The 21,997-nt window shown below is 36.5% G+C and overlaps 1 protein-coding gene and 1 long non-coding RNA gene across 2 annotated transcripts; both read right to left on the bottom strand.

Moving 5' to 3' along the window:
* Positions 1–4,910: 4,910 nt before the first annotated feature.
* Positions 4,911–5,413, bottom strand: LOC149903846 (uncharacterized). The gene is made up of 2 exons (XR_016457300.1): positions 5,132–5,413; positions 4,911–5,023 (listed from the first exon to the last, which is right to left on the bottom strand). It is a non-coding gene; the product is annotated as an uncharacterized LOC149903846 (long non-coding RNA).
* Positions 5,414–6,841: 1,428 nt separating this feature from the next.
* Positions 6,842–21,869, bottom strand: barr (non-SMC condensin I complex subunit H). The gene is made up of 12 exons (XM_090107708.1): positions 21,606–21,869; positions 21,355–21,519; positions 21,066–21,266; positions 20,468–20,627; positions 19,209–19,317; positions 18,559–18,732; positions 18,223–18,347; positions 16,299–16,508; positions 15,441–15,678; positions 10,715–10,889; positions 9,715–9,828; positions 6,842–8,354 (listed from the first exon to the last, which is right to left on the bottom strand). Exons 1-12 carry the CDS (start codon positions 21,726–21,728, stop codon positions 8,052–8,054), a joined length of 2,097 nt encoding a protein of 698 aa, XP_089963834.1. The 5' UTR covers positions 21,729–21,869; the 3' UTR covers positions 6,842–8,051.
* Between the last annotated feature and the right edge of the window lie 128 nt (positions 21,870–21,997).

The raw sequence follows: 21,997 nt of genomic DNA, 5'->3' as shown, positions 1-21,997 counted from the left end.
ATCTGCTTCTTACGTATTCATACTTTAGGATCACAGTATCCTACTAATATTATAAATGCGAAAGTTTGAGAGGATGGATGTATGTTAGCACACTTATAGAGGGTGACTTGGATTAACACATAGGATAGGTTTTACCGCGGAAATCCCACGGGAACGGGAACTATGCAGGTTTTTCTTTGAAATCACGTCTTCGTCTATAAATATATTATACTGCAAGTGCTTGCCATAACTGAATATTAGTTTAAACTTTATACATTATACTCTTTGCCTTACCATGAGTTAATCGAAATCGAAACTTGTGTTCATGTACATACGTATTCGATAGCGAGAAGCATGGATCCAATCAATATTTCTCGAAAATAATAAATATCTGTCAATTACGATGCTCGTGGTACCGTTTATCTTTAGAAAACGCTACAAGACATGACTTGCAAGCAGTAAGGTTTCGTGAGGATTTTTACTTTGACTTTTACTGCGGAAATAAATTTTCTTACTCACTTAGTCACTAGCGAGTAATATAAGTTAACTATTTCAGGCACTAATCTAAATTCAATAGCATCATTAGTTACATGCGAAACATTCTAAATATAGAAATCCTTATGTAGAATGTATAAGTTTCGAGTGCTTACTTATAGAACTTATTATTATTTATTCTAATTTTATTTAGGGACTTTGAGTCAGCAATGACTATGTCAATCCCATAGTATATGCAAAAACTTAACTAGCCTACTAATATCCGCCGTGAGAATATGTAGACCATCCTAGCCGTGTCCCTTCGTCCAGCATACTCACCATGGAATCCTGATATTTCATGAATGTCAAAAAACTGTTCTGAAATAGTGCCCAAAGGAAAAAAATAGTGCTCTTGTACTTGCGAAGTTATAGCCATAGTTCGATGAGTATGCTGGACGAAGGTTTCGCCCAGCATACTCACCTCCGTCCGGAGAATCTGTATACGCTTCAAACATAATTCATACTTCAAAAAATAGTTCCCAAATAGTGCCATACGGTGCCCAAAAAGAAAAAACAGTGCTCGAATAACTTCGGAGTTACAGGCTTCGTTCAGTGAGTATGCTGGGCGAAGGTTCTACGCCCAGCATACTCACCTCAGTGCGCGAATATCGAACGAGCTATAGGTACAATTTACGTCTCAAAAAATTGTGCTTGAAATAGTGCCCAATATCAGTCCAATTTTTGCTTGACTTTTGACCTAGAAAACCATTAAATTTGATTGTAAACTTCTACATACATTACATTGAGTACAGTCGAATACAATATTATTAACTTTCTTTCTAACAATTTTTGTCTTGTGTAAATTATTAATTGTCTATGTAAGGGAGTATTTACTTTAGAATCGCAATATTATTAATTATAGGTAAACCAGAATCTGATGGCAATTAGGGAAATCAAAATTTTGAGTGTGCAACCCTAGGGAAAATGGACTGAACGATCTTGATACTGCTTATTTTTTAGTTTGTTCTCAATATCATTAGTCACATTACATAAGTGGACAATACTGTACTTATTAATGAGACTAGCTGGTGCGTTGTGCGCGGGCTGCAAGCAGCCCGCGAGCCCCTTTTGCCCCTGGGTTGAAGCAATAGGGCAGTCATTTGAAAATGCATCAAAATCCCCCGTCAATTTGTTATTATTTGCCAACAGCGATTCCACAGTCAATCGGAAGTGCTTATAAAGTCCCAATTCAAATATTTTCTATTTTGAAATGCTGTCGACCTTCGAGGGTGCGTGGTGCGCGGGCTGCAAGCAGCCCGCGAGCCTCTTTTGCCTCTGGGCTGAAGCAATAGGGCAGTCATTTGAAAATGCATTCGAATTTCCTGTCCATTTGTTACATCTGCTAACAGCGATTCTAAAGTCAGTCGGTAATGCTTATAAATTCTCCATTCAAGTATTTTCCACTTCGGGAGGCTGCCCACCTTCGAGGGTGCGTGGTGCGCGGGCTGCAAGCAGCCCGCGAAGCATCCCAGGGAAGAAATCTTCAGTCAGTTGAAAATGCATAAAAATTCCCCGTCAATTTGTTAATATCTGCTAACAGCGATTCTAAAGTCAGTCGGTAATGCTTATAAATTCTCCATTCAAGTATTTTCCACTTCGGGAGGCTGCCCACCTTCGAGGGTGCGTGGTGCGCGGGCTGCAAGCAGCCCGCGAAGCATCCCAGGGAAGAAATCTTCAGTCAGTTGAAAATGCATAAAAATTCCCCGTCAATTTGTTAATATCTGCTAACAGCGATTCCACAGTCAATCGGAAGTGCTTATAAATTTCCCATTCAAATATTTTCTATTCCGGGGGGCTGTATACCTTCGAGGGTGCGTGGTGCGCGAGCTGCAAGCAGCTCGCGGCTCATCCCAGGATAGAAATCTTCAGTCATTTGAAAATGCATTTGAATTTCCTGTCCATTTGTTACATCTGCTAACAGCGATTCTACAGTCAATCGAAACTGTTTATAAATTACTTATTCAAATATTGGTTAAATTCTTGAAACGTGATCCCCGAATTTCATCATTTTGAGGTGTCTAATCGATAGCGGGCAGTGACTTTTCATAATAAACTGTTAAAGAGTTTACTTAACACGCTCGTCGCTTCGCTCCTCGCTACCTATTTGAATATTTACGCTGGCCTCTGACGTGACTTGCTCGCTTCGCTCGCTTGGCTAGTGCGGTAGTTCAAAAGTAACCTTACTCGCTCGTCGCTTCGCTCCTCGCTACTTCTTTGAGTATTTACGCCGGCCGCTGACGTGACTTGCTCGCTTCGCTCGCTTGGCTAGTGCGGTAGTTCAAAAGTTAACCTAACTGGCTCGTCGCTTCGCTCCTCGCTACTTCTTTGAATATTTACGGCGGCCGCTGACGTGACTTGCTCGCTTCGCTCGCTTGGCTAGTGCGGTAGTTCAAAAGTAACCTAACTCGCTCGTCGCTTCGCTCCTCGCTACTTCTTTGAATATTTACGCAGGCCGCTGACGTGACTTGCTCGCTTCGCTCGCTTGGCTAGTGCGGTAGTTCAAAAGTTAACCTAACTCGCTCGTCGCTTCGCTCCTCGCTACTTCTTTGAATATTTACGCCGGCCGCTGACGTGACTTGCTCGCTTCGCTCGCTTGGCTAGTGCAGTAGTTCAAAAGTTTACCTAACTCGCTCGTCGCTTCGCTCATCGCTACTTCTTTGAATATTTACGCCAGCCGCTGCCGTGATTAGCTCGCTTCGCTCGCTTGGCTCGTGCGGTAGTTCAAAAGTTAATAAATATTTTCTACTCCGGGAGGCTGTCGACCTTCGAGGTTGCGCGGTGCGCGGGCAGCAAGCAGCCCGCGGCGCCGTCTTTTGCCGTTGCTATTCCTATAACCCTTCCTACTATGAAAATTTCCATACAAAATTTTCGAAAAAAAAAATTTCGCTTTTTATAAAAAAATCTTATATGCCTGGAAGCGGACCAGGTATTGAAGCATTTTTTACTTCAGCGACCCCGACCTATCTGCCACCGGTTCAGAGAACCATTGAATTTCGTGGTGTATGGAAAATGGAAACCAAGGGTCGGAGAAAAATTCTGAGTATGCACTTTTGTAAATATGGCCGATAAGAGCACAAAAGTCAATTTTCAGACCGATCGTGAAATAACCGGCGCCACCATCTTGCTTTGAAAAATTGGCCATTTTTGAAAAAAAAAATTGCGTCCAATTTGAAATTTCTCGATTGCCCTGGTAGCACCCCATCTTCTTGATCATTTTTTAGTTCTACACCCCCAAGCTATCTTGCGCCGTTTCGGTGAGCCGTCGAATTTTGCGTTGTATGAAACTCGGAAACCAGCGGTGGAAACTCGATTATGAGTATGCCAACTTAATGTGCGGCTCGATCAAAGCCCCTGTGCCAAGTTACAGCGCGATCGGACCAGCGATGGCCGTTTTAGCATTTGTATGGCGGCGGCCATTTTTTCCGCCATTTTGAATTTTTTTCACTATTTGTGGTAATTGCTCGAGGTCTACTACACATTTAGTTTGAGCACCCCAGATGTAGCTGCTACCGTTTGCGCGGGCCGTTGACCGTCTCCGCGGGCTGTGAGAAAGTTCAAAATTTCGGATTTTTCTGGATATCGTGGGAGCTGGGCAAGTATGAATGCATCATTGGTGTGTTTCTCCGTTGCGCCACCTCGTCTAAATTTACGTTTTTATGTTTGCGCCAAAAATGGAAAAATTCCAAAATCAAGCGACCCACTATGGCTCCCTGGTAGCGTCCCAGGGTGGTGATTATTTTTAGTTCCCGGACCCCCCACCCAACTCGCACCGTTTCCGCGGGCCGTTGGATTTTACGTTGTATGGAAGTCGGAAACGGGGGCCCGGAGCCACTCGAACGGGGCACCGATCGATTCGCCGGCTCGCACAGAGCACGTGTGCCAAATTTGAGACGTAAGGATTCATAAACGGCGATTTTGGCAAAGTACGGCGGCCATCTTGTTTTCGCGAAAATCCCCATTTTTCCATCACCCCTGGTAATCGCCACCAGTTCCGAGCATTTTTTGTTCAGACACCCCCCCTCCAGGTGCCACCGTTTCTGCGCACCACCAGGGGTCCACTCGGTTTTCGAAGGTGATCGAGATCGCTATATTTTTCCTCTGGTCACTCGGCGCACCTCTACACGATCACGTCGTTATCCCCCCCACTTTCCGCGTAGTTTCCGAGAAAACCGATGTCAGTGAGTCAGTGAGTGGTAGTGTAGCTTTATATATATATGATATCCACTTAATATTATGTAGGTACATACTTACATGTATAATATACATATTGCTTTTATACAGGTAATACATATTATTATTTACACATACCTATATTTGTATGTTCATTATCATTATGCCATGTGAAAATATCGATGTTATATCGATAGAAAACTAGACTGCTTATAATTTTTTATAAAATAAAATAAAAATAAAATAAAACTATGTTTATTTTCGTAAGTATTAACAGATACACACATTATAAAATTGACTTGGACAGCTTGGACTTGATGAATAGCCGTATTGGAAACTCCTGTAATAAGTTTTCATAAAATTATATTCCAATCAACAAACAATATTATAGTTACCTACATATAATATTTTTTAATTGAAAGTATCAAAGCGGGTAAGTCCAATTTACCAATAAAATCTTCTAAATTGAAAATTGTGATGTGTTTGACCCTTCTTCATCAAATATTTTTCTAAACACATTATAAACAACACCTCTTGCTTGTGATCACAGCGGCTTTTTCGACATTTTCGAAGATTTTTTAGGCAAAATCCTAAAAATTATTTATCAACTGCAAAAAAAGACAAATAATTTGACAACCAATTTGATAGTTGTCAAATAAGTTGCCACATGAAAATCTTTTATTTCATAAATATAAATATGCCATCAGATTCTGGTAGACCTATACACATTATTTTAATAATACTTTATAATAATATGATTAAGCCTTCGCGCGTCGCATGGGACCCCGGTAGCTAGGAACAATGATTTTATATATTTTGTCTAGATCACGGCGCTTGAAGGATTAAGATATCAAATGAAGTAAATCATGCATGAAAAATAAAGTTGCTGTTATTAATGCTTACATTACAAATTACAACTGACAAAATTATTCAAAATAATCATTTTCCGGATCAAGGACGGTACCACAACGTTTACGGAATTGACCTGTATTCCTCATGTGATAAAGTTCAATATAGTGTGGCAGTAATGGATGCACATACGGTCAATAGGTATGGGGATTACGACGCGCGGCGCCCGCGACGCAAATGAATATGTTTATGTTTAAATACTAGATGGCGCTGCCTTAACATCTTACGATTATTAGACAAGACTGATCTGTATTTTGAAGGTGATAAGGGTCCATTTTGTTTTACTAGTTTTGACTGGTTATAAGTTTTGCCTGCAACATATATACAAAAAGAAACTGTATAATTTCCTTTTTACAATTTTTCAAGATATTAATTTTATTGGCTGCAAATGACTGTTTTTATTCAGACAAACACACAATGCAATGAAGTAATAGACTTCATTTACGCTTAAAGTTTCATTCATTTATTATTATTTATAAAATATATAATAATGCATTTAATCGAAAGTTTTTGACATGTGAGAAAATACCATAATTATTTCCAATAACATGAAGTCTACAATTAGAAAGTTTAATATTTTTGTCCAAAAACATGTGTCGACGACTGTACCCCATTTTACGTTAGTATGTAGAAGTTTACATTAAAATTTAATGGTTTTCTAAGTCAAAAGTCAAGCAAAAATTGGACTGATATTGGGCACTATTTCAAGCACAATTTTTTGAGACGTAAATTATACCTATAGCTCGTTCGATATTCGCGCACTGAGGTGAGTATGCTGGGCGAAACCTTCGTCCAGCATACTCATCGAACTATGGCTATAACTTCGCAAGTACAAGAGCACTATTTTTTTCCTTTGGGCACTATTTAGCACTATTTCAGAACAGTTTTTTGACATTCATGAAATATCAGGATTCCATGGTGAGTATGCTGGACGAAGGGACACTCCTAGCCGCATCCGTATTAGGTGCGGATAAAATGGTCTGGAACATACCCACATCGCATCGGACTCACACTAAATTTCCTATGATAGAACTTATGGTAATTGGTAATCCATATAATTTTACTGGACCACACTATAGTACCTATCATTTTAAAAACAGCCGGGTCTACTCTATAGAAGCTACTTTCTGAACTGATTTTTTATACATATTATAACGATACAAAAGCACGTTTAAACTGCATTTAAATGTTGGATTTTAGTTGACTTAAAGTTAGAATAAATAAAACACAATTACAAGTCACTATTTTATTTGATATTGAGAAAATACACTTAAAAATAAAATATTATTAAAATATCTGTACACTTGAATGCATTAACTTTTACAATAAAGCTACAGATACGACAAATATTATATATACAAAAGTGCTCCATTTGGAACGAAAAATATCTAAGAATTGACAAATGTATAAAGTTTATAAAATTATATTAAACTACGTTTCGGGGTTGGTTTCACCGCTTGCTGATAAGGTTCCTGATATTTAATAAGTATTTAGTTTAATAGCATTCAAATGTTTTTGAAGGGAAACTACTTTAGGCGCGCTGAGAGTAAAAATTCAAGGTCGCGTCATGGCAATACCGTCACGTCATGGAGTAAGACGACGATTTTGGCGTGTATGAATCTTGCCAAAGAAGTTTCACTTTGACAAGTGTGCTCTGCACGCACGCTCTTTTTTATAAATGAGAAATTTATTAAAGAATATTTATTAATATCACGGGTGGTCGACAGTATGCGTCGTTCCCGAATGGCGAAATTCGAATGATGTCATTCGAATCCCGCCTCGTGATTGATTTTTTCTATTCTTTAAAGAAATTCTCAATGTTCATGATTAGTCTATTTGATTATTTTTGTCGTAAACTTTTATATGTACATTGTTATTTTAACTGACAGATATGGTAAATAGAACAAATCAGGAAGCTGTGAAACCGAACCTTAATACGGTAAGGCTATTTTTAAGAACATAAAAGTCATTAGAAGAATAATATAAGCATATGAAGTATCGTAGAGAAATAATACAAAAACCGGTAAAACCTCGGTGGCCATACAACATCAAAAATCAACACTGCAAGTTGGTAAAGTTGGCAAAATATGAAGTCATTCCTGTTTCTTTACAGCTCACAATTAAAATTCGGGAACATTCCCGTAGTAAATATTAAGAAATTTTAACAATAACTTGTATGGTAATTACATACGTAGTTGGAATAAAAGTTACACACTAATATTATATCCAATAATTAATAGAATTGAATTCGCAACATGCAGCCAATTGAATGATAAGAAAGACAGCTCGGTTAAAATAAAAATTTACATGTACATATTTTAGCTAATGTATAAAACATACAAAATAAAATGACATTTTAACTTTTAATTTACACAACTAGTAAAATGAAAGAAAAAGTTCATCAGTTTGAAAAATTTGCTATAAAAAAAAATTGAAATAAATATTTCGTATACACACATTCACTTAATAAGTCCCAAAATGTCAAAGTCCCGGAGATCTTCGTTCTTTTCTAGAATGAGACCTTTTTCGTTCGCCAAATGGAGTACGGATAATAAAGCTAGAGGCACACTGAGCGCTTCCCGCATATTTGTTGATAATTTATTCGGTAAACGAGAATATATCGAAAAGAATGTCGTTTCGGAGACATCCTCTTTCTCCCCCTCTGGAGTTTTTTCCGTTAACATTTTCCAAGTGCAATGTTTCAGTTGTTTCATGTCGACCTTTTTCGCTCGCATCGCGTAGGGTATGAAAATTTTGGCGATCTAGAAACAAACAATGTGTTATTAGATTTTCTATAGAATATATATTATGTCACTGTAGTACTTTTGCTTAATTCAACGGGGTAAAAGTAATAAGATTTGTGATGCTTTTGAATAATTATATTATTTACTAGCTTCCGCCCGCGACTCCGTCCGCGCGGATGTCGGTCTTCGCGTGGATGGTTTATTTCTCCATTTTGAGTAACTCTGACAATGACATCTTATAATTAATATCTATTGGACCCAAATACGGCTAGCCGCTAGGCCTATAATAATACGCAACGTGTGTTCGCGGTTCTATAGAACAACGTCTATGGATAGAACTGAAAAATTAAGATTTATTTTTTTTCTACGTATTTTTCCAGGATAAAAAGTATCCTATTTTACGCCCAGGATAATAAGGTATAATTATACCAAGTTTCATTGAAATCGAACCGTTAGTTTTCACGTGATGTCTTCACATACAGACAGACAGACAGACGGACAAAAATTTTTTTAATCTCATATTTGGGTTTGGTATCGATCCAGTAACACTCCTTGCTATTTATTTTTTCAATATTTTCAATGTACAGAATTGACCCTTCTACAGATTTATTATATGTATAGATAACACAATCAGAAAATATGAAAATGGCACTATGTTTTATTTTTTTCAAATTTTGTTAAGACAAGACACATGTGACATGACATAGTTGTGCATAAGGATATCGATTGTACAAATATTGCCATAATATATTATCTGCTTGCTGCGGCTTCGTTCGTCGTTCATTCCAGTATAAAGAAATAGATGTAGTTTTCTAATAGAAGAGAAAATTTTAAATGGACATAGTAATTGCATTTATTAGATACATTCCACATTACCACATTAGTTTAGATAATATCCTTAAAATGAGGTAAATTTTTTAAGAAATATTTTAGAATTATTACACGACTAGCTGCGCTCCGTGGTTTCACAGGTGATGTATAATCTACACCTATAGCCTTCCTCGAAGAATGGGCTATCTAACACCGAAAGAATTTTTCAAATCAGTGCAGTAGTTCCTGAGATTAGCGTGTTCAAAAAAAACAAACAAACTCTTCAGCTTTATAATATTACTTTATAATCTTTTATCAAAATAAATAAATAAATATTATAGGACATTATTACACAAATCGACCTAGTCCCACAGTAAGCTCAATTAAGGCTTGTGTTGTGGGTACTAGGCGACGATAAATATATTTATTTGTATAAATACATATTGTATAGATAACAACACCCAGACCCAAGAACAAATAATTGAGTTCATCACACAAATATTTGCCCTGACCGGGGATCGAACCCGGGACCGTCGGCTAAAAATGACTAAAAACAAACGTTATATACCTTAGTGGGTGGCTCGAGCATATCTCCAAGTTCCCCGTCCGGCTCCGCGCCCGGGGCCAGCGCGTGCGGGTTCGATACTGTCGCACCGTCTTCGTTACCCCACTCGTCTGCTTCCTGTCATTTTATTAACAATATTTTATTTTTTATTAATAACATATAGAATTTCATTGATCTAGTGCTGTATGGCGATGAAATAGTTGAAACAGTTTTATAGATGCTGATTTGGAAGAAAAAATTATAACATCCATCATCATTATATATTAATGTATGTATGTAATGTAAAATTATAACATCATCAGTATAACATCATATAATTCGATAGAGCCGGCTGCACGCACGAAAAAACATGACTCATGCGGCGTTACCTCGCTCTGAGGCGTTCCGTGTAAGGCTTGAAGTGCGAGCGAGAGCGCGGAACGAACGACAAAGAAGCACAATCGGACGTTGTCACGTTAACAATCGTCAGTAAACCGACTTTACAGACAACCAATTTTTTTATTGGTTAAGTGCTCTATGATTAATGGAATGTATAGTTTTATAGGTGCTGATTTGGAAGAAAAAATTATAACATCTATGTTTTATTTCTATTTTATAAATTCTACAATATTTATTTACTCCTGACTGACTAACAACACCATCTGCACAAGGGCTTTCGTTCGAAATTATATTTTCACTAGCTAACCGCCCGCGGCTTCGCCCGCTTTGTCTAAAACCTTTTAAATTATATACTAAAACCTTCCTCTTGAATCACTCTATCTATTACAAAAAACCGCATCAAAATCCGTTGCGTAGTTTTAAAGATTTAAGCATACATAGAGACATAGGGACAAAAAAAGCGACTTTGTTTTATACTATGTAGTGATTGTTTGTAGGAATTAAATAAATATAAATTTTGGCGCGTTTTCTGACTGATAGACAAAATAAATTAGAATTGTAAATAATGATACTAAAGATAAATTTTTAAATATTCGAACAAAATAAAATTATTTAATTTACATACCGGTAAAGTATTAGGACAATAAGACGCGTCGTTTTCATTATTATAATCATAGTCCTGATTGTCGACGGCCAGCGGCGCCGGCTCTTGTTCCTTACTTCGCTCCAAATCTCTTTTGCGTAACATCATCACGTTTTTGCGTAGGAATAATTTGCGGAAATGCGACTCGTCAAGACCTCTAAAAATTGTTTATAAGATTAAATAATAGACATGTAGTTGATTGAGTATGTTAATGATCATATACATATACAAAATGTGTGCGTGTATAGACTACAAGCCCGCATATGAAAAAAATATGGGTCAAATGAACCACCACGGGACATATCTAGTACGAAAGAAGAGCAAAAAATAATAAGATTCATCACTATGCCGTCACTTGTAAGCTGTCCAACTGAGTGCTGATGAGAATTGAAAAGTACAGGTAGACTCGGTAAATTTTGGTCATATATTTTTGTACGGCATTCTTAACCATCGATAGATCCATTAAAAATAATAAGAAACCGCTCAGTGCCGTACAAAAATGTGGGTCCACCAAGTCGGAATTTTTATTTAATTTCCGAGAGTTACCGGGGGTAAATTTGGTCATTTGACCATGTACGGCATCTGTGTCATACGGTTGCTATACTGCTTTTAATCCATTATTCCGCAACGCCGTACAAAAATCATGGGGACAAGGGGAAAAATCGAGAGTTGTAATCCCCTCTCTTTCCCCACTCCAGGGGGTCATTTGACACAACACGAAATAAATTTATTTTTAAAGTATTTTATGCATAGATAATATTTTTTCATGTGCCGTACATTTTCGTTGTAGTCCATTGAATGAGTCCCTCCAAGGGGGGTCTAGAGTGCGTGAGTTAGTAACGTAAGATGTTTCTTCGGAAACATGTCAAGAGTCCTTAGGTAATAAACATACTAAAACCCCGGGCCACTAGGAGGAGCCCCGGAGTGGGGGGAGGGGGGAAATGGGTCCATTTTTTCATTTTTCGCTTAAATCTCAAAAACGGTACATGTTAGAGAAAAACTTTCAAGGAAAAGTTGAAAGGCCATAAAATTATCTACAAGTTGTACCTAAATCATTTTTTCCTATATCCTACCGTTTCTGAGTTATACGCAGTAAAACATGATTTTGGCTCAAACAATTTCCACATCAATCGATCAAAAAATATTTCTTTCTTCCAAAAAACTCAACTGTGCAACTTGTGACCAGTACTGATAGATTGCTCTTAATTAGGTCTATAATTGGTAAAATAAACACATTCCTCCATGGAAGCCTTTAGGAGGAATCGATTGTCAAAATATTTTATTAGGGCAGTTTGAGTAACTGAACTTGATCTTTTTATTTTTTTCTTCCAAAAAACTCAAAAGTGCAACTTGTGACCGGTACAGATAGATTGCTCATAATTAGGTCTATCATTGCTAAAAATACCAGATTCCACCACGGAGGCGTTTACGGGGAATTGAATTTTATCAGGGTAGTTACGATACATGAACTTTTTATTTTTTTTCTTCCAAAATGCTCAAAAGTGCAACTTGTGACCGGTACAGATAGATTGCTCATAATTAGGTCTATCATTGATAAAAATACCAGATTCCACCATGGAGGCGTTTACGGGGAATTGAATTTTATTAGGGTAGTTAGTTAAAAAGTTCATGTATCGTAACTACCCTAATAAAATTCAATACCTCCTAAACGCCTCCATGGTGGAATCTGGTTTTTTTATCAATGATAAACTTAATTATGAGCAATCTATCGGTACCGGTCACAAGTTGCACTTTTGAGTTTTTTTGGAAGAAAAAAAATAAAAAGTTCAAGTATCGTATCTACCCTAATAAAATTCAATTCCCCGTAAACGCCTCCGTGGTGGAATCTAGTATTTTTATCAATGATAGACCTTATTATGAGCAATCTATCTGTACCGGTCACAAGTTGCACTTTTGAGTTTTTTGGAAGAAAAAAATAAAAAGATCAAGTTCAGTAACTCAAACTACCATAATATAATATTTTGACAATCGATTCCTCCTAAAGGCTTCCATGGAGGAATGTGTTTATTTTACCAATTATAGACCTAATTAAGAGCAATCTAACAGTACCGGTCACAAGTTGCACATTTGAGTTTTTTGGAAGAAAGAAATATTTTTTGATCGATTGATGTGGAAATTGTTTGAGCCAAAATCATGTTTTACTGCGTATAACTCAGAAACGGTAGGATATAGGAAAAAATGATTTAGGTACAACTTGTAGATAATTTTATGGCCTTTCAACTTTTCCTTGAAAGTTTTTCTCTAACATGTACCGTTTTTGAGATTAAAGCGAAAAATGAAAAAATGGACCCATTTCCCCCCTCCCCCCACTCCGGGGCTCCTCCTAGTGGCTCGGGGTTTTAGTATGTTTATTACCTAGGGACTCTTGACATGTTTCCGAAGAAACATCTTACGTTACTAACTCACGCACTCTAGAACTTTTTATTCAATGGACTATTGGTTCAAAGGGGAAAAATCTGAAAAAGAAAAAATCCATATAACGAAATGTTTGCTTTATATTTTGATAATAAAATATAACAAGTCAATAACTGCGTTAAAAACAACCGACTTCAAACTTGCACTTGCAACATTTACAAATACAGACAAAAATGCTCATAAAATAAAAACTACTGGGCCTATCCGAATAAAATTTTTATGGGACCAATTCGACACTATCCCGCATCGAACAAAAAAAGAATCACGTAAATCGGTTCAGAAACCACGGAGTAATCGGTGTACATACATAAAAAAAAAAAAAAACATACCGGCCGCATTGATAACCTCCTCCTTTTTTTTGAAGTCGGTTAAATATACATTAATATTAAGAAGCTCGAGGTGGTTAATTATCACCTTGGAAAGTCGGAGTCAAGTGGAATGGACTCCGTTAAATTGATGAACTAATAAAAAAGCTATGAACGAAAAGATGTGAATTATATTCAATCAGCCCATGAATACAGTAAGTCACAAGCAAATGCTAGTAATATATACATATTCAAAATGTACAAGTAAAGCGCTTTCAAATGATACCAAACACGGCATATTTATCTTAACTTTATTTTTTTACTCTGTATGTTTTGTCCGCTAGAGGGCGCCACATTAGATTTTGTGAAACCCCATATAGCCTTTAGCTAGCTGGTCACTGATTATCCAGTGAACAATTCAGACGCTTCTAATGATATGTCATTTGTCGAATTCTGATAAGTAGTTTAGAAGTTACGAGGGAATAGATGAACATACATACATGACCTGTCAAAACCATAACCCTCCTTTTGCTTTGCCGTAGTTGGGTAAAAATATGTTAATGCCGTACTGTATCAAATGGCCATAAAGCACCCTTAAAATTGTAGCTTTCGTCGCTTTCATCAGCCTAAAAGATGTGGTCTGCACAAAAATGTACGGCATCGTTTTTTCCTAATTTATCTATGTTAATACTATTTAAAACAACGAATAAAGTATAGAAAACTATTATATTTCATTAATCTACGATGTTTAAACTTTAACAAAATTTCTGGGTTTGCATTTCTCTATAACTTTTTTTAGAACGGTTTCTTTTGAACGGCAATACTATATAACAATTGAATTTTACAATATCATGTTAAAAAAAAAGTTCCCGTACAGGGTCAAATGACCTTACAGCTCTTTATATCCAGAATTCGATGAAATTAAGATGATTATTGGTATACATTTAAAAGAACAATTATTTTTTGACGGCATTGCTTTTAATAGTACTTTTGAGTGCTAGATAATGTTTTGGAACCGAAGCCGTACTTAGTCAAATGACCCCCTGGAGTGGGGAAAGAGAGGGGATTGCAACTCTCGATTTTTTCCCCTTGTCCCCATGATTTTTGTACGGCGTTGCGGAATAATGGATTAAAAGCAGTATAGCAATAGTATGACACAGATGCCGTACATGGTCAAATGACCAAATTTACCCCCGGTAACTCTCGGAAATTAAATAAAAATTCCGACTTGGTGGACCCACATTTTTGTACGGCACTGAGCGGTTTCTTATTATTTTTAATGGATCTATCGATGGTTAAGAATGCTGTACAAAAATATATGACCAAAATTTACCGAGTCTACCTGTACTTTTCAATTTTCATCTGCACTCAGTTGGACAGCTTACAAGTGACGGCATAGTGATGAATCTTATTATTTTTTGCTCTTCTTTCGTTCTAGATATGACCCCTGGTGGTTCATTTGACCCTTATTTTTTTCATATGCGGGCTTGTAGTCTAGTACTAGTGTACACACGTAAGAAGTGAAACTTCTTTATGACCTTATTTTTCAAAAAATAATTTACTATATGCAACTTTACAGAAAAACGTCGAATCACGCGTGATAGTGATAAGAAAAAGATGGCGCGTAACGGAATAATGTCACGCGTAACGAAAAAATGTTACACTAAATTTTTTCCAACCCCCGATAAAGAAGTTTCACTTCAAAAATTTTGACATACAATAAACCACTAGATTCACATTCACGCATGAAATTGTCTGAAGCAAAACTCTACCTATGCAGACAGTAGGCAGAGTTTTCTAATGAGCGATACAATAGAATTGAAACATTATCGCCACGGAATAAGGTGTTAATTTCAATGAATATTTTAAACTATGCTGCTGTTTGGACATTTTTTGACGCACTTTTCAAGGCGATTGTATGTCTAGTTTATTTAGTATGTCAATAATAACACACACAATCAACTCACCTGTCAATAGGAGTTTTGAAATTAGCCTCATTCCACGTATGCCCAGTGGCCAATGTTTTCCTGCTAATCATTATTTTCGCTGGTTGTGTCGGTTCATACTCCCCAGTGGGCTCTGCGCGGGAATCGAACGCCAGACCCGCACCCAAGAAGTCCAACTGTCGTTTCGTACGCGCTGGCTTTTTGCCCTCTACCGTCAACCGACCGGCGGTCGATTGCGTCCTTTCCGTCATTTTTGATGCTAAAATGATAATTTTTATTATTCTCAACTTTTAAATACGATAAATATGCAAATATGTGTTTTAAAGGGGGTCGATAGTAGATATCAATTTGCTTTACACATAATTTGTATTGTTTTGAAACATCACTTCCATGGAAAGGTAAAATTTGTTTGTTATGCTGGCAAAAATGTAAATCTGTATTTTAATAAAGCAGCAAGGCATTTAATTAAATAGTTAACTAATTCAAGTATATTTGAAGCGACATATAACTAAATTTTAACATAAAATGTTTGTGAACTAATAATTTTCATAAATTTCATAAATATTTCAATTCTTATTTATTACTTGTACACAGAGCAGTGTTTGCTCAGTGGTGAACCCTCGGACTTCGAATCGATAAGTCTGGGGTTCGAGATCAGGCGTGCGCGCAGGAAATGAATAGATGTTTCAATTTATCTGCGCAAATTGTAACATCACCACTGCTCGAACGGTGAAGGAAAACATCGTGAGGAAACCGACATGCAGAAGAATCATGTGTCATCTGCCAACCCACACTTGGCCAGCATGTTAGCAGCTATGCATGACCTGTACGATGATGATGATGACTTGTACGATGATGACGATGATGGCTCGTACGCACCTCTGTTGTTGCGCAGCCGCCAGTGCGCCGGGCCCGCCCAGGCCGCGAGCACGGCGCCGCAGTACGAGTACTCGAGGCGCGCGTGGTGCGGCGCGCTGGGCCGCATGTCCGCCAGCCGCGCACCAGCCGCGCCGCCCAGCCGCGCCACGCACGCCGCCACCGCTACGTCCGCTTCCTCCTCGCTCTCGATACCGCCCAGCGGCTCGTCCTCTACAAACAACATTTTTTTCAGAATATAAAAATTAGGGATGTAACGATACCGATACCGATATAATCGGCAAGCCGATATATCGGTATCGCCGATTATAAAACAACCGATACCGATATCAAACAATTCAAAATACCACGCCCAATGAACGATGCGGGAGGACCAATAGTAAACTTTTATTAGGAACTAATTGTATGTGTATAACTTAAAGTTTAACTGACTTTGCAAAATAATAATACTAAAATAAATGGTTTTCTTGTTTTTTGATTTGGCATTGTTATTTAAAAGAATACGATTTACAGTTGAGTCTCTGTTAAATGTTGGTAACTTTTATGCATAATTCACTATTTATTTTTCTACCAAGCCATCGATATCGGTATCGTATCAGCAAAATCATGTATCGTTACATCCCTAATAAAAATAAAGTAAAATTTTTCATGATTGACTTTTCAGACCCCTGCACTGTTAATACGAGAAAACTCAAACATTTATTTCTAAAACTTCTTCTAGAAGCATCTTTTGAATAATCATCGTATAATTTTACCATTTACCACCGGTTTGAAAAGCAGTTAATACATACTACTAGGGATGTAACGATACATGATTTTGCCGATACGATACCGTTACCGATATTTGTAATAAAATATCGGCGATACCGATACCGATATCGATGGCTTGGTAGAAAAATAAATAGTGAATTATGCATAAAAGTTACCAACATTTAACAGAGACTCAACTGTAAATCGTATTCTTTTAAATAACAATAACAAATCAAAAAACAAAAAAAAAACATTTATTTTAGTATTATTATTTTGCAAAGTCAGTTAAACTTTAAGTTATACACATACAATCAGTTCCTAATAAAAGTTTACTATTGGTGGAGTTTTTTCAAAAAACAAAGTGCGCACGCGCGGGCGGCCTCCCGCATCGTTGATCGGGCGCGGTTTTTTGAATTGTTTGATATCGGTATCGGTTATTATATAATCGGCGATACCGATATATCGGTATCGGTATCGTTACATCCCTACATACTACTTAATTTAAAGTTATTTATACACAAGATTTCAGCCCGTCGCTTCATCCGCGTTTTAAAGAAAAACCCGCATAGTTTCCGATCATAGGATTTCCGGGATAAAACCTATCCTATGTGTTGTTAATCAAAGTTACCTTCTATATGTGTGCTAAATTTAATTGTAATCGGTTCAGTAGTCTTTGCGTGAAAGAGTTACAAACATACATACACACACATTCATCCATCCTCACAAACTTTCGCATTTATAATATAAAGGATAGTAGGATACATGGTGTTGTTTTTTTACATCATTTACTTTTCATACTGATTTGAATACAACACACTACTGACTACAACTGCTAAATAATAAAATAATGCTGTTTAATTTTCTGTTATTTACATATTTCACAGCTTGTGCAAGTATTTATTTAAAAAAAACCAGTTAAATTCACCAGTTTTATACATTTACTAGCCGCTCCGCGCGGTTTCACCCCCGTGGCTCCTCTCCTATTGGTCGTAGCGTGATGGTATATAGCCTATAGGCTATATACCATCACGCTATAGCCTTCCTCGATAAATGAGCTATCTAACACCGAAAGAATTTTTCAAATCGGACCAGTAGTTCCCGAGATTAGCGCGTTCAAACAAACAAACAAACAAACTCTTCAGCTTTATAATATTAGTATAGATAATTTCAAACTTACCAAATATATCATTTTGTACATCATCCTGTGGTATAGGCTCCACTTCAGCATTTACATCAAAAGCCACAGCTTGCTGCGACAGATTCAGTTGATTATCCTCAACCCAGTTATTTACACGGGTATCTCTGTAAATCAGAACACAATTATATATATTTAACATATCCAATCTAAACCTTAATAAGCAGCAATTCAAGCATGTATGGGAAGAAATGAAAATAATTTTTAAGCATTTTTTTTTTAAATAATAAACAATAATTAAAAATGTAGTAAACAGAAAGATATCAAAGTGTAGTGTGTCAAGAAAAATCTATTTTTGTAAAATATTAAATTACTTACGAGTCTTCAGTATCTGGATCCCAATTGTTTATAGAGAAGCCAGCAAATGGCTCACAAATATGATCCCGTTCAGTGAAGGGAGCTATTAGCTTTGTGGGCAGTTTTATCTTTTCTGTCAGGTCAATATCTTCTGGTATGTTCTCCTTTATAGTTTCTAAAAATTGTTTGTCAGTTCTGAAAAATTAAGTTAAAACTTTTTATTTATTGTAATTATTTTTGTAAGTTAAAACAACATAGTATCTCAATCTTTGTATGGTAAAATCTATAATTGTACTAGCGGTCCGCCCTGGCTTCGCCCGTGGTACCTACATGTTTAAACTATCCTATCTCTCAAGATGGATCGAACTGCACATGGTGTGCGAATTTTATTATAATCAGTTAAGTGGTTTAGGAGTCCATTGAGGACAAACATTGTGACACGAGATTTATATATCTTCTATAATATAAAAATGAATCCCAAAATGTGTTGGTAAGCGCATAACTCGAGAACGGCTGAACCGATTTCGATAATTCTTTTTTTATTATATTCCTTGAAGTACGAGGATGGTTCTTACGTAGAGAAAACGTAAATATGTACCACGGGCGAAGCCGGGGCGGACTGCTAGTATTAAGATAAAAAATGTATACATTTAGGTTAAATGATTGCTTACCTCAATATCAAAGCTAGTGTTTTGTCATGTATTGGTAATGTTGCATTGAATGCCCTGTTAGATGATGTAACATCCCCTGCAGTTGCTGCTAGCCTTTCAAAAAATGGATCTGCAAAAAGAATTAACAAATAACAGGAAACAACAAAAATTACCAATTTTTAAGCTATTGCATAGCTTCTATCACGGGCCTTAAGTCCGAATCCAGTAATTCCGTAACGAAAAAGCCTCACGCTCCCCACTCCTAAGGGTACAGAGGTGTGGCTTGAAGGCATGCTATGCAATAGCTTTACCGTGGCAGTCCCTGAGTGCCACACATCTTTTTTTATTTATTTAAACACACTGATAAGCATCATGTAGTGCATATTTTGTCAGAATATTTCTACAGTAAAAAATTGTTAGTCAATTCTTAAAAGTAAACTACATCACTACATAATATAAAACAAAGTTGCTTTCTCTGTCCCTATTTCGCTTTGTATGCTTAAATATTGGAAACTACGCAACGGATTTTGATGCGGTTTTTTTTAAAAGATAGAGTTATTCAAGAGGAAGGTTTTAGTATATAATTTATAAGGTTTTAGACAAAGCGGGCCAACCCGCGGGCGGTAAGCTAGTTGTTACTATTTTGCTCACCACCACCCTTGTTTGATATTGACATGACAATATTTAATGCAACTTTGCTTATTAAAAAAAAATGTATTTCCAATCATAAACATTATCAGGTATTAAACCTAAAATCATGTTTTCTTAATCCATCAGTCCTCGGAATCACAGACACAATAGAAAATCTATTGTGTCGCGCCCCGATCGGGCCTTACGGTGGTCAATGGGTTAATACTACTTAGGGCCGATTTTTCAATGCTTGGTTAAAACTTATCCGTCCAATAAAGTATTACACAATAATATTAAAATGTCACGTAAATTGTCAAATACGGGCAATTAGAATAAGTTTTTAAAATGGTAGTTTTATACATTATTCGACGAATAAGTTTTATCCAAGCATTGAAAAATGGGCCCATAGTAGATTATATAAATGACTAGCTTTCCACCCGCGGCTTCGCCCGCGTTTTCAGAGAAAAACCCGTTCCCGTAGTATTTCCGGGATAAAACCTATCCTATGTCCTTTCTCGGGTATCAAAATATATCTATACCAAATTTCATGCAAATTGGTTCAGTAGTTGAGGCATGATTGAGCAACAGACAGACAGACAGAGTTACTTTCGCATTTATAATTTTAGTATGGATTATAACTAGTGCCTTACCAACACAATCGTTAGCATCAAAGTCTCCATTAAACACTTCAGGGTTTGATGCTATTGCACCTTTAGATCTCTTTTTCTTTTTCTTAGGAGCAGCGGCATTCCCTTCTTCGGCACCTTCCTCATTTGCGGCTTCATCATCATCTTTTTTACCTCTTTTACTCTGATAAAACAAAGTTACACTATTATATTGAAATTTATATTTGCAGTCTCAACCGTGCTTAGCATAATGATATTTATATCATCACACTAAGCACGGTTGATAGCCAATTTATTGTGCCATTCACGATAGCCAATTTATCAAGAAGGCTTTAAAAAATTTTCAAATCAGACCAGTAGTTCATGAGATTAACATGTTCAAACAAACAAACTCTTCAGCTTTGTAATATTAGTATAGATGTAATAATAGAAATAATTTTAAATTGAAGAAAGAAACTTTTTTTAGAGAAACTGTATTTAAATATGAAGTGTAGAAACAGCATACTTTACTTTATTTATTATTATATGATAGTTGCAAAACTCTGTGTTTTATGATTAAGTTTAGATTAAAAATAACTTTTAAACCAGTTATGTTTAAATGAAATAATAAAAAAATATATACCTGAGCAGCTTTAACCAAGCCACCAGCCATTTTTAATACATCATAGTGCACAGCATCTACACGAAATGAATAAATTCTTGCCGATGCATCCACAACAGTAGAGGCTGTTTGTAAGTTATCCATTCTGGAATCGTGGCGACGCAACATTGATGTCATGAAGTCTATTAGTTGTAAATTCCAAGCATTGTCCTTATTTATTTTCTAAAATTAAAAAAATGTATGCAGTTGTAGTATAATAAAAACATTTATATAAAATTTTCACATAGATGTACAATAAAAAAATACTAACATTTTCAGCATAAAGTTTAAGGCATCCTTGGAAATGTTCCTTTAATGGTGATGAACTCATAGTGTCTCTCCCTCTTCTCGGGGATCCGGAGTGAGGAGTTGACGTAGCCACAGCCCTCTCTGAAGCCACCAAAGACGATCTTTCCGCATCATCATCATTACGTTCCTAAAAGTTAGTTTACATTTATGTATTATTGTTTAATTTTTCAAGATTTAATTATTGTAACTCATTAAGAATTTAAAATATCAAACCTCATCTCGAACTACGTTCACTCGGGTTGGTGGAATAAGACTTCGCCTGCGTATGGAATTACTCCCGCCAATACTCAGTCTTGCTATAGAAGCCGGCGTCGAAGTTATTGGATTTTCGACCATTGTCACACATTAACTTATTTTATTTATTTATGTTATCATTAATTGTATTTGATAACAAATGCTCAGGATTTTTTAGGATATTCAATGTTTACAAGATATAAACTCAACGGACTTCCCATTTCAAGTTTTTAAATTCCAAGTTTTGACAGTTGACACAAGCTATCGGTCGATAAATTTTGTCATAGACAGTCCAATATTTTATATGGCAATAAATTTATTTATGGTTAATAGACGGACTTCAAAAAAGATAAATCTTTTAAAACTATACT

The sequence above is a fragment of the Colias eurytheme genome, chromosome 12 (genome assembly GCF_061535395.1).
Source record: "Colias eurytheme isolate Ceu_HAF_F1 chromosome 12, ilColEury1 Martin Lab GWU primary, whole genome shotgun sequence".
Classification (NCBI taxonomy): Eukaryota; Metazoa; Arthropoda; class Insecta; order Lepidoptera; family Pieridae; genus Colias; species Colias eurytheme.
This window is presented reverse-complemented; position numbering and strand designations above follow the sequence as displayed.

Coding starts and splice junctions, on each gene's coding strand:
- barr (XM_090107708.1), bottom strand. CDS start 21,728: ATGGTCGAAAATCCAATAACTTCGACGCCGGCTTCTATAGCAAGACTG. Junction 21,520..21,605: donor TGAACGTAGTTCGAGATGAG/GTTTGATATTTT, acceptor ACTAACTTTTAG/GAACGTAATGATGATGATGC. Junction 9,829..10,714: donor ATTGTCCTAATACTTTACCG/GTATGTAAATTA, acceptor ATAAAATGACAG/GAAGCAGACGAGTGGGGTAA.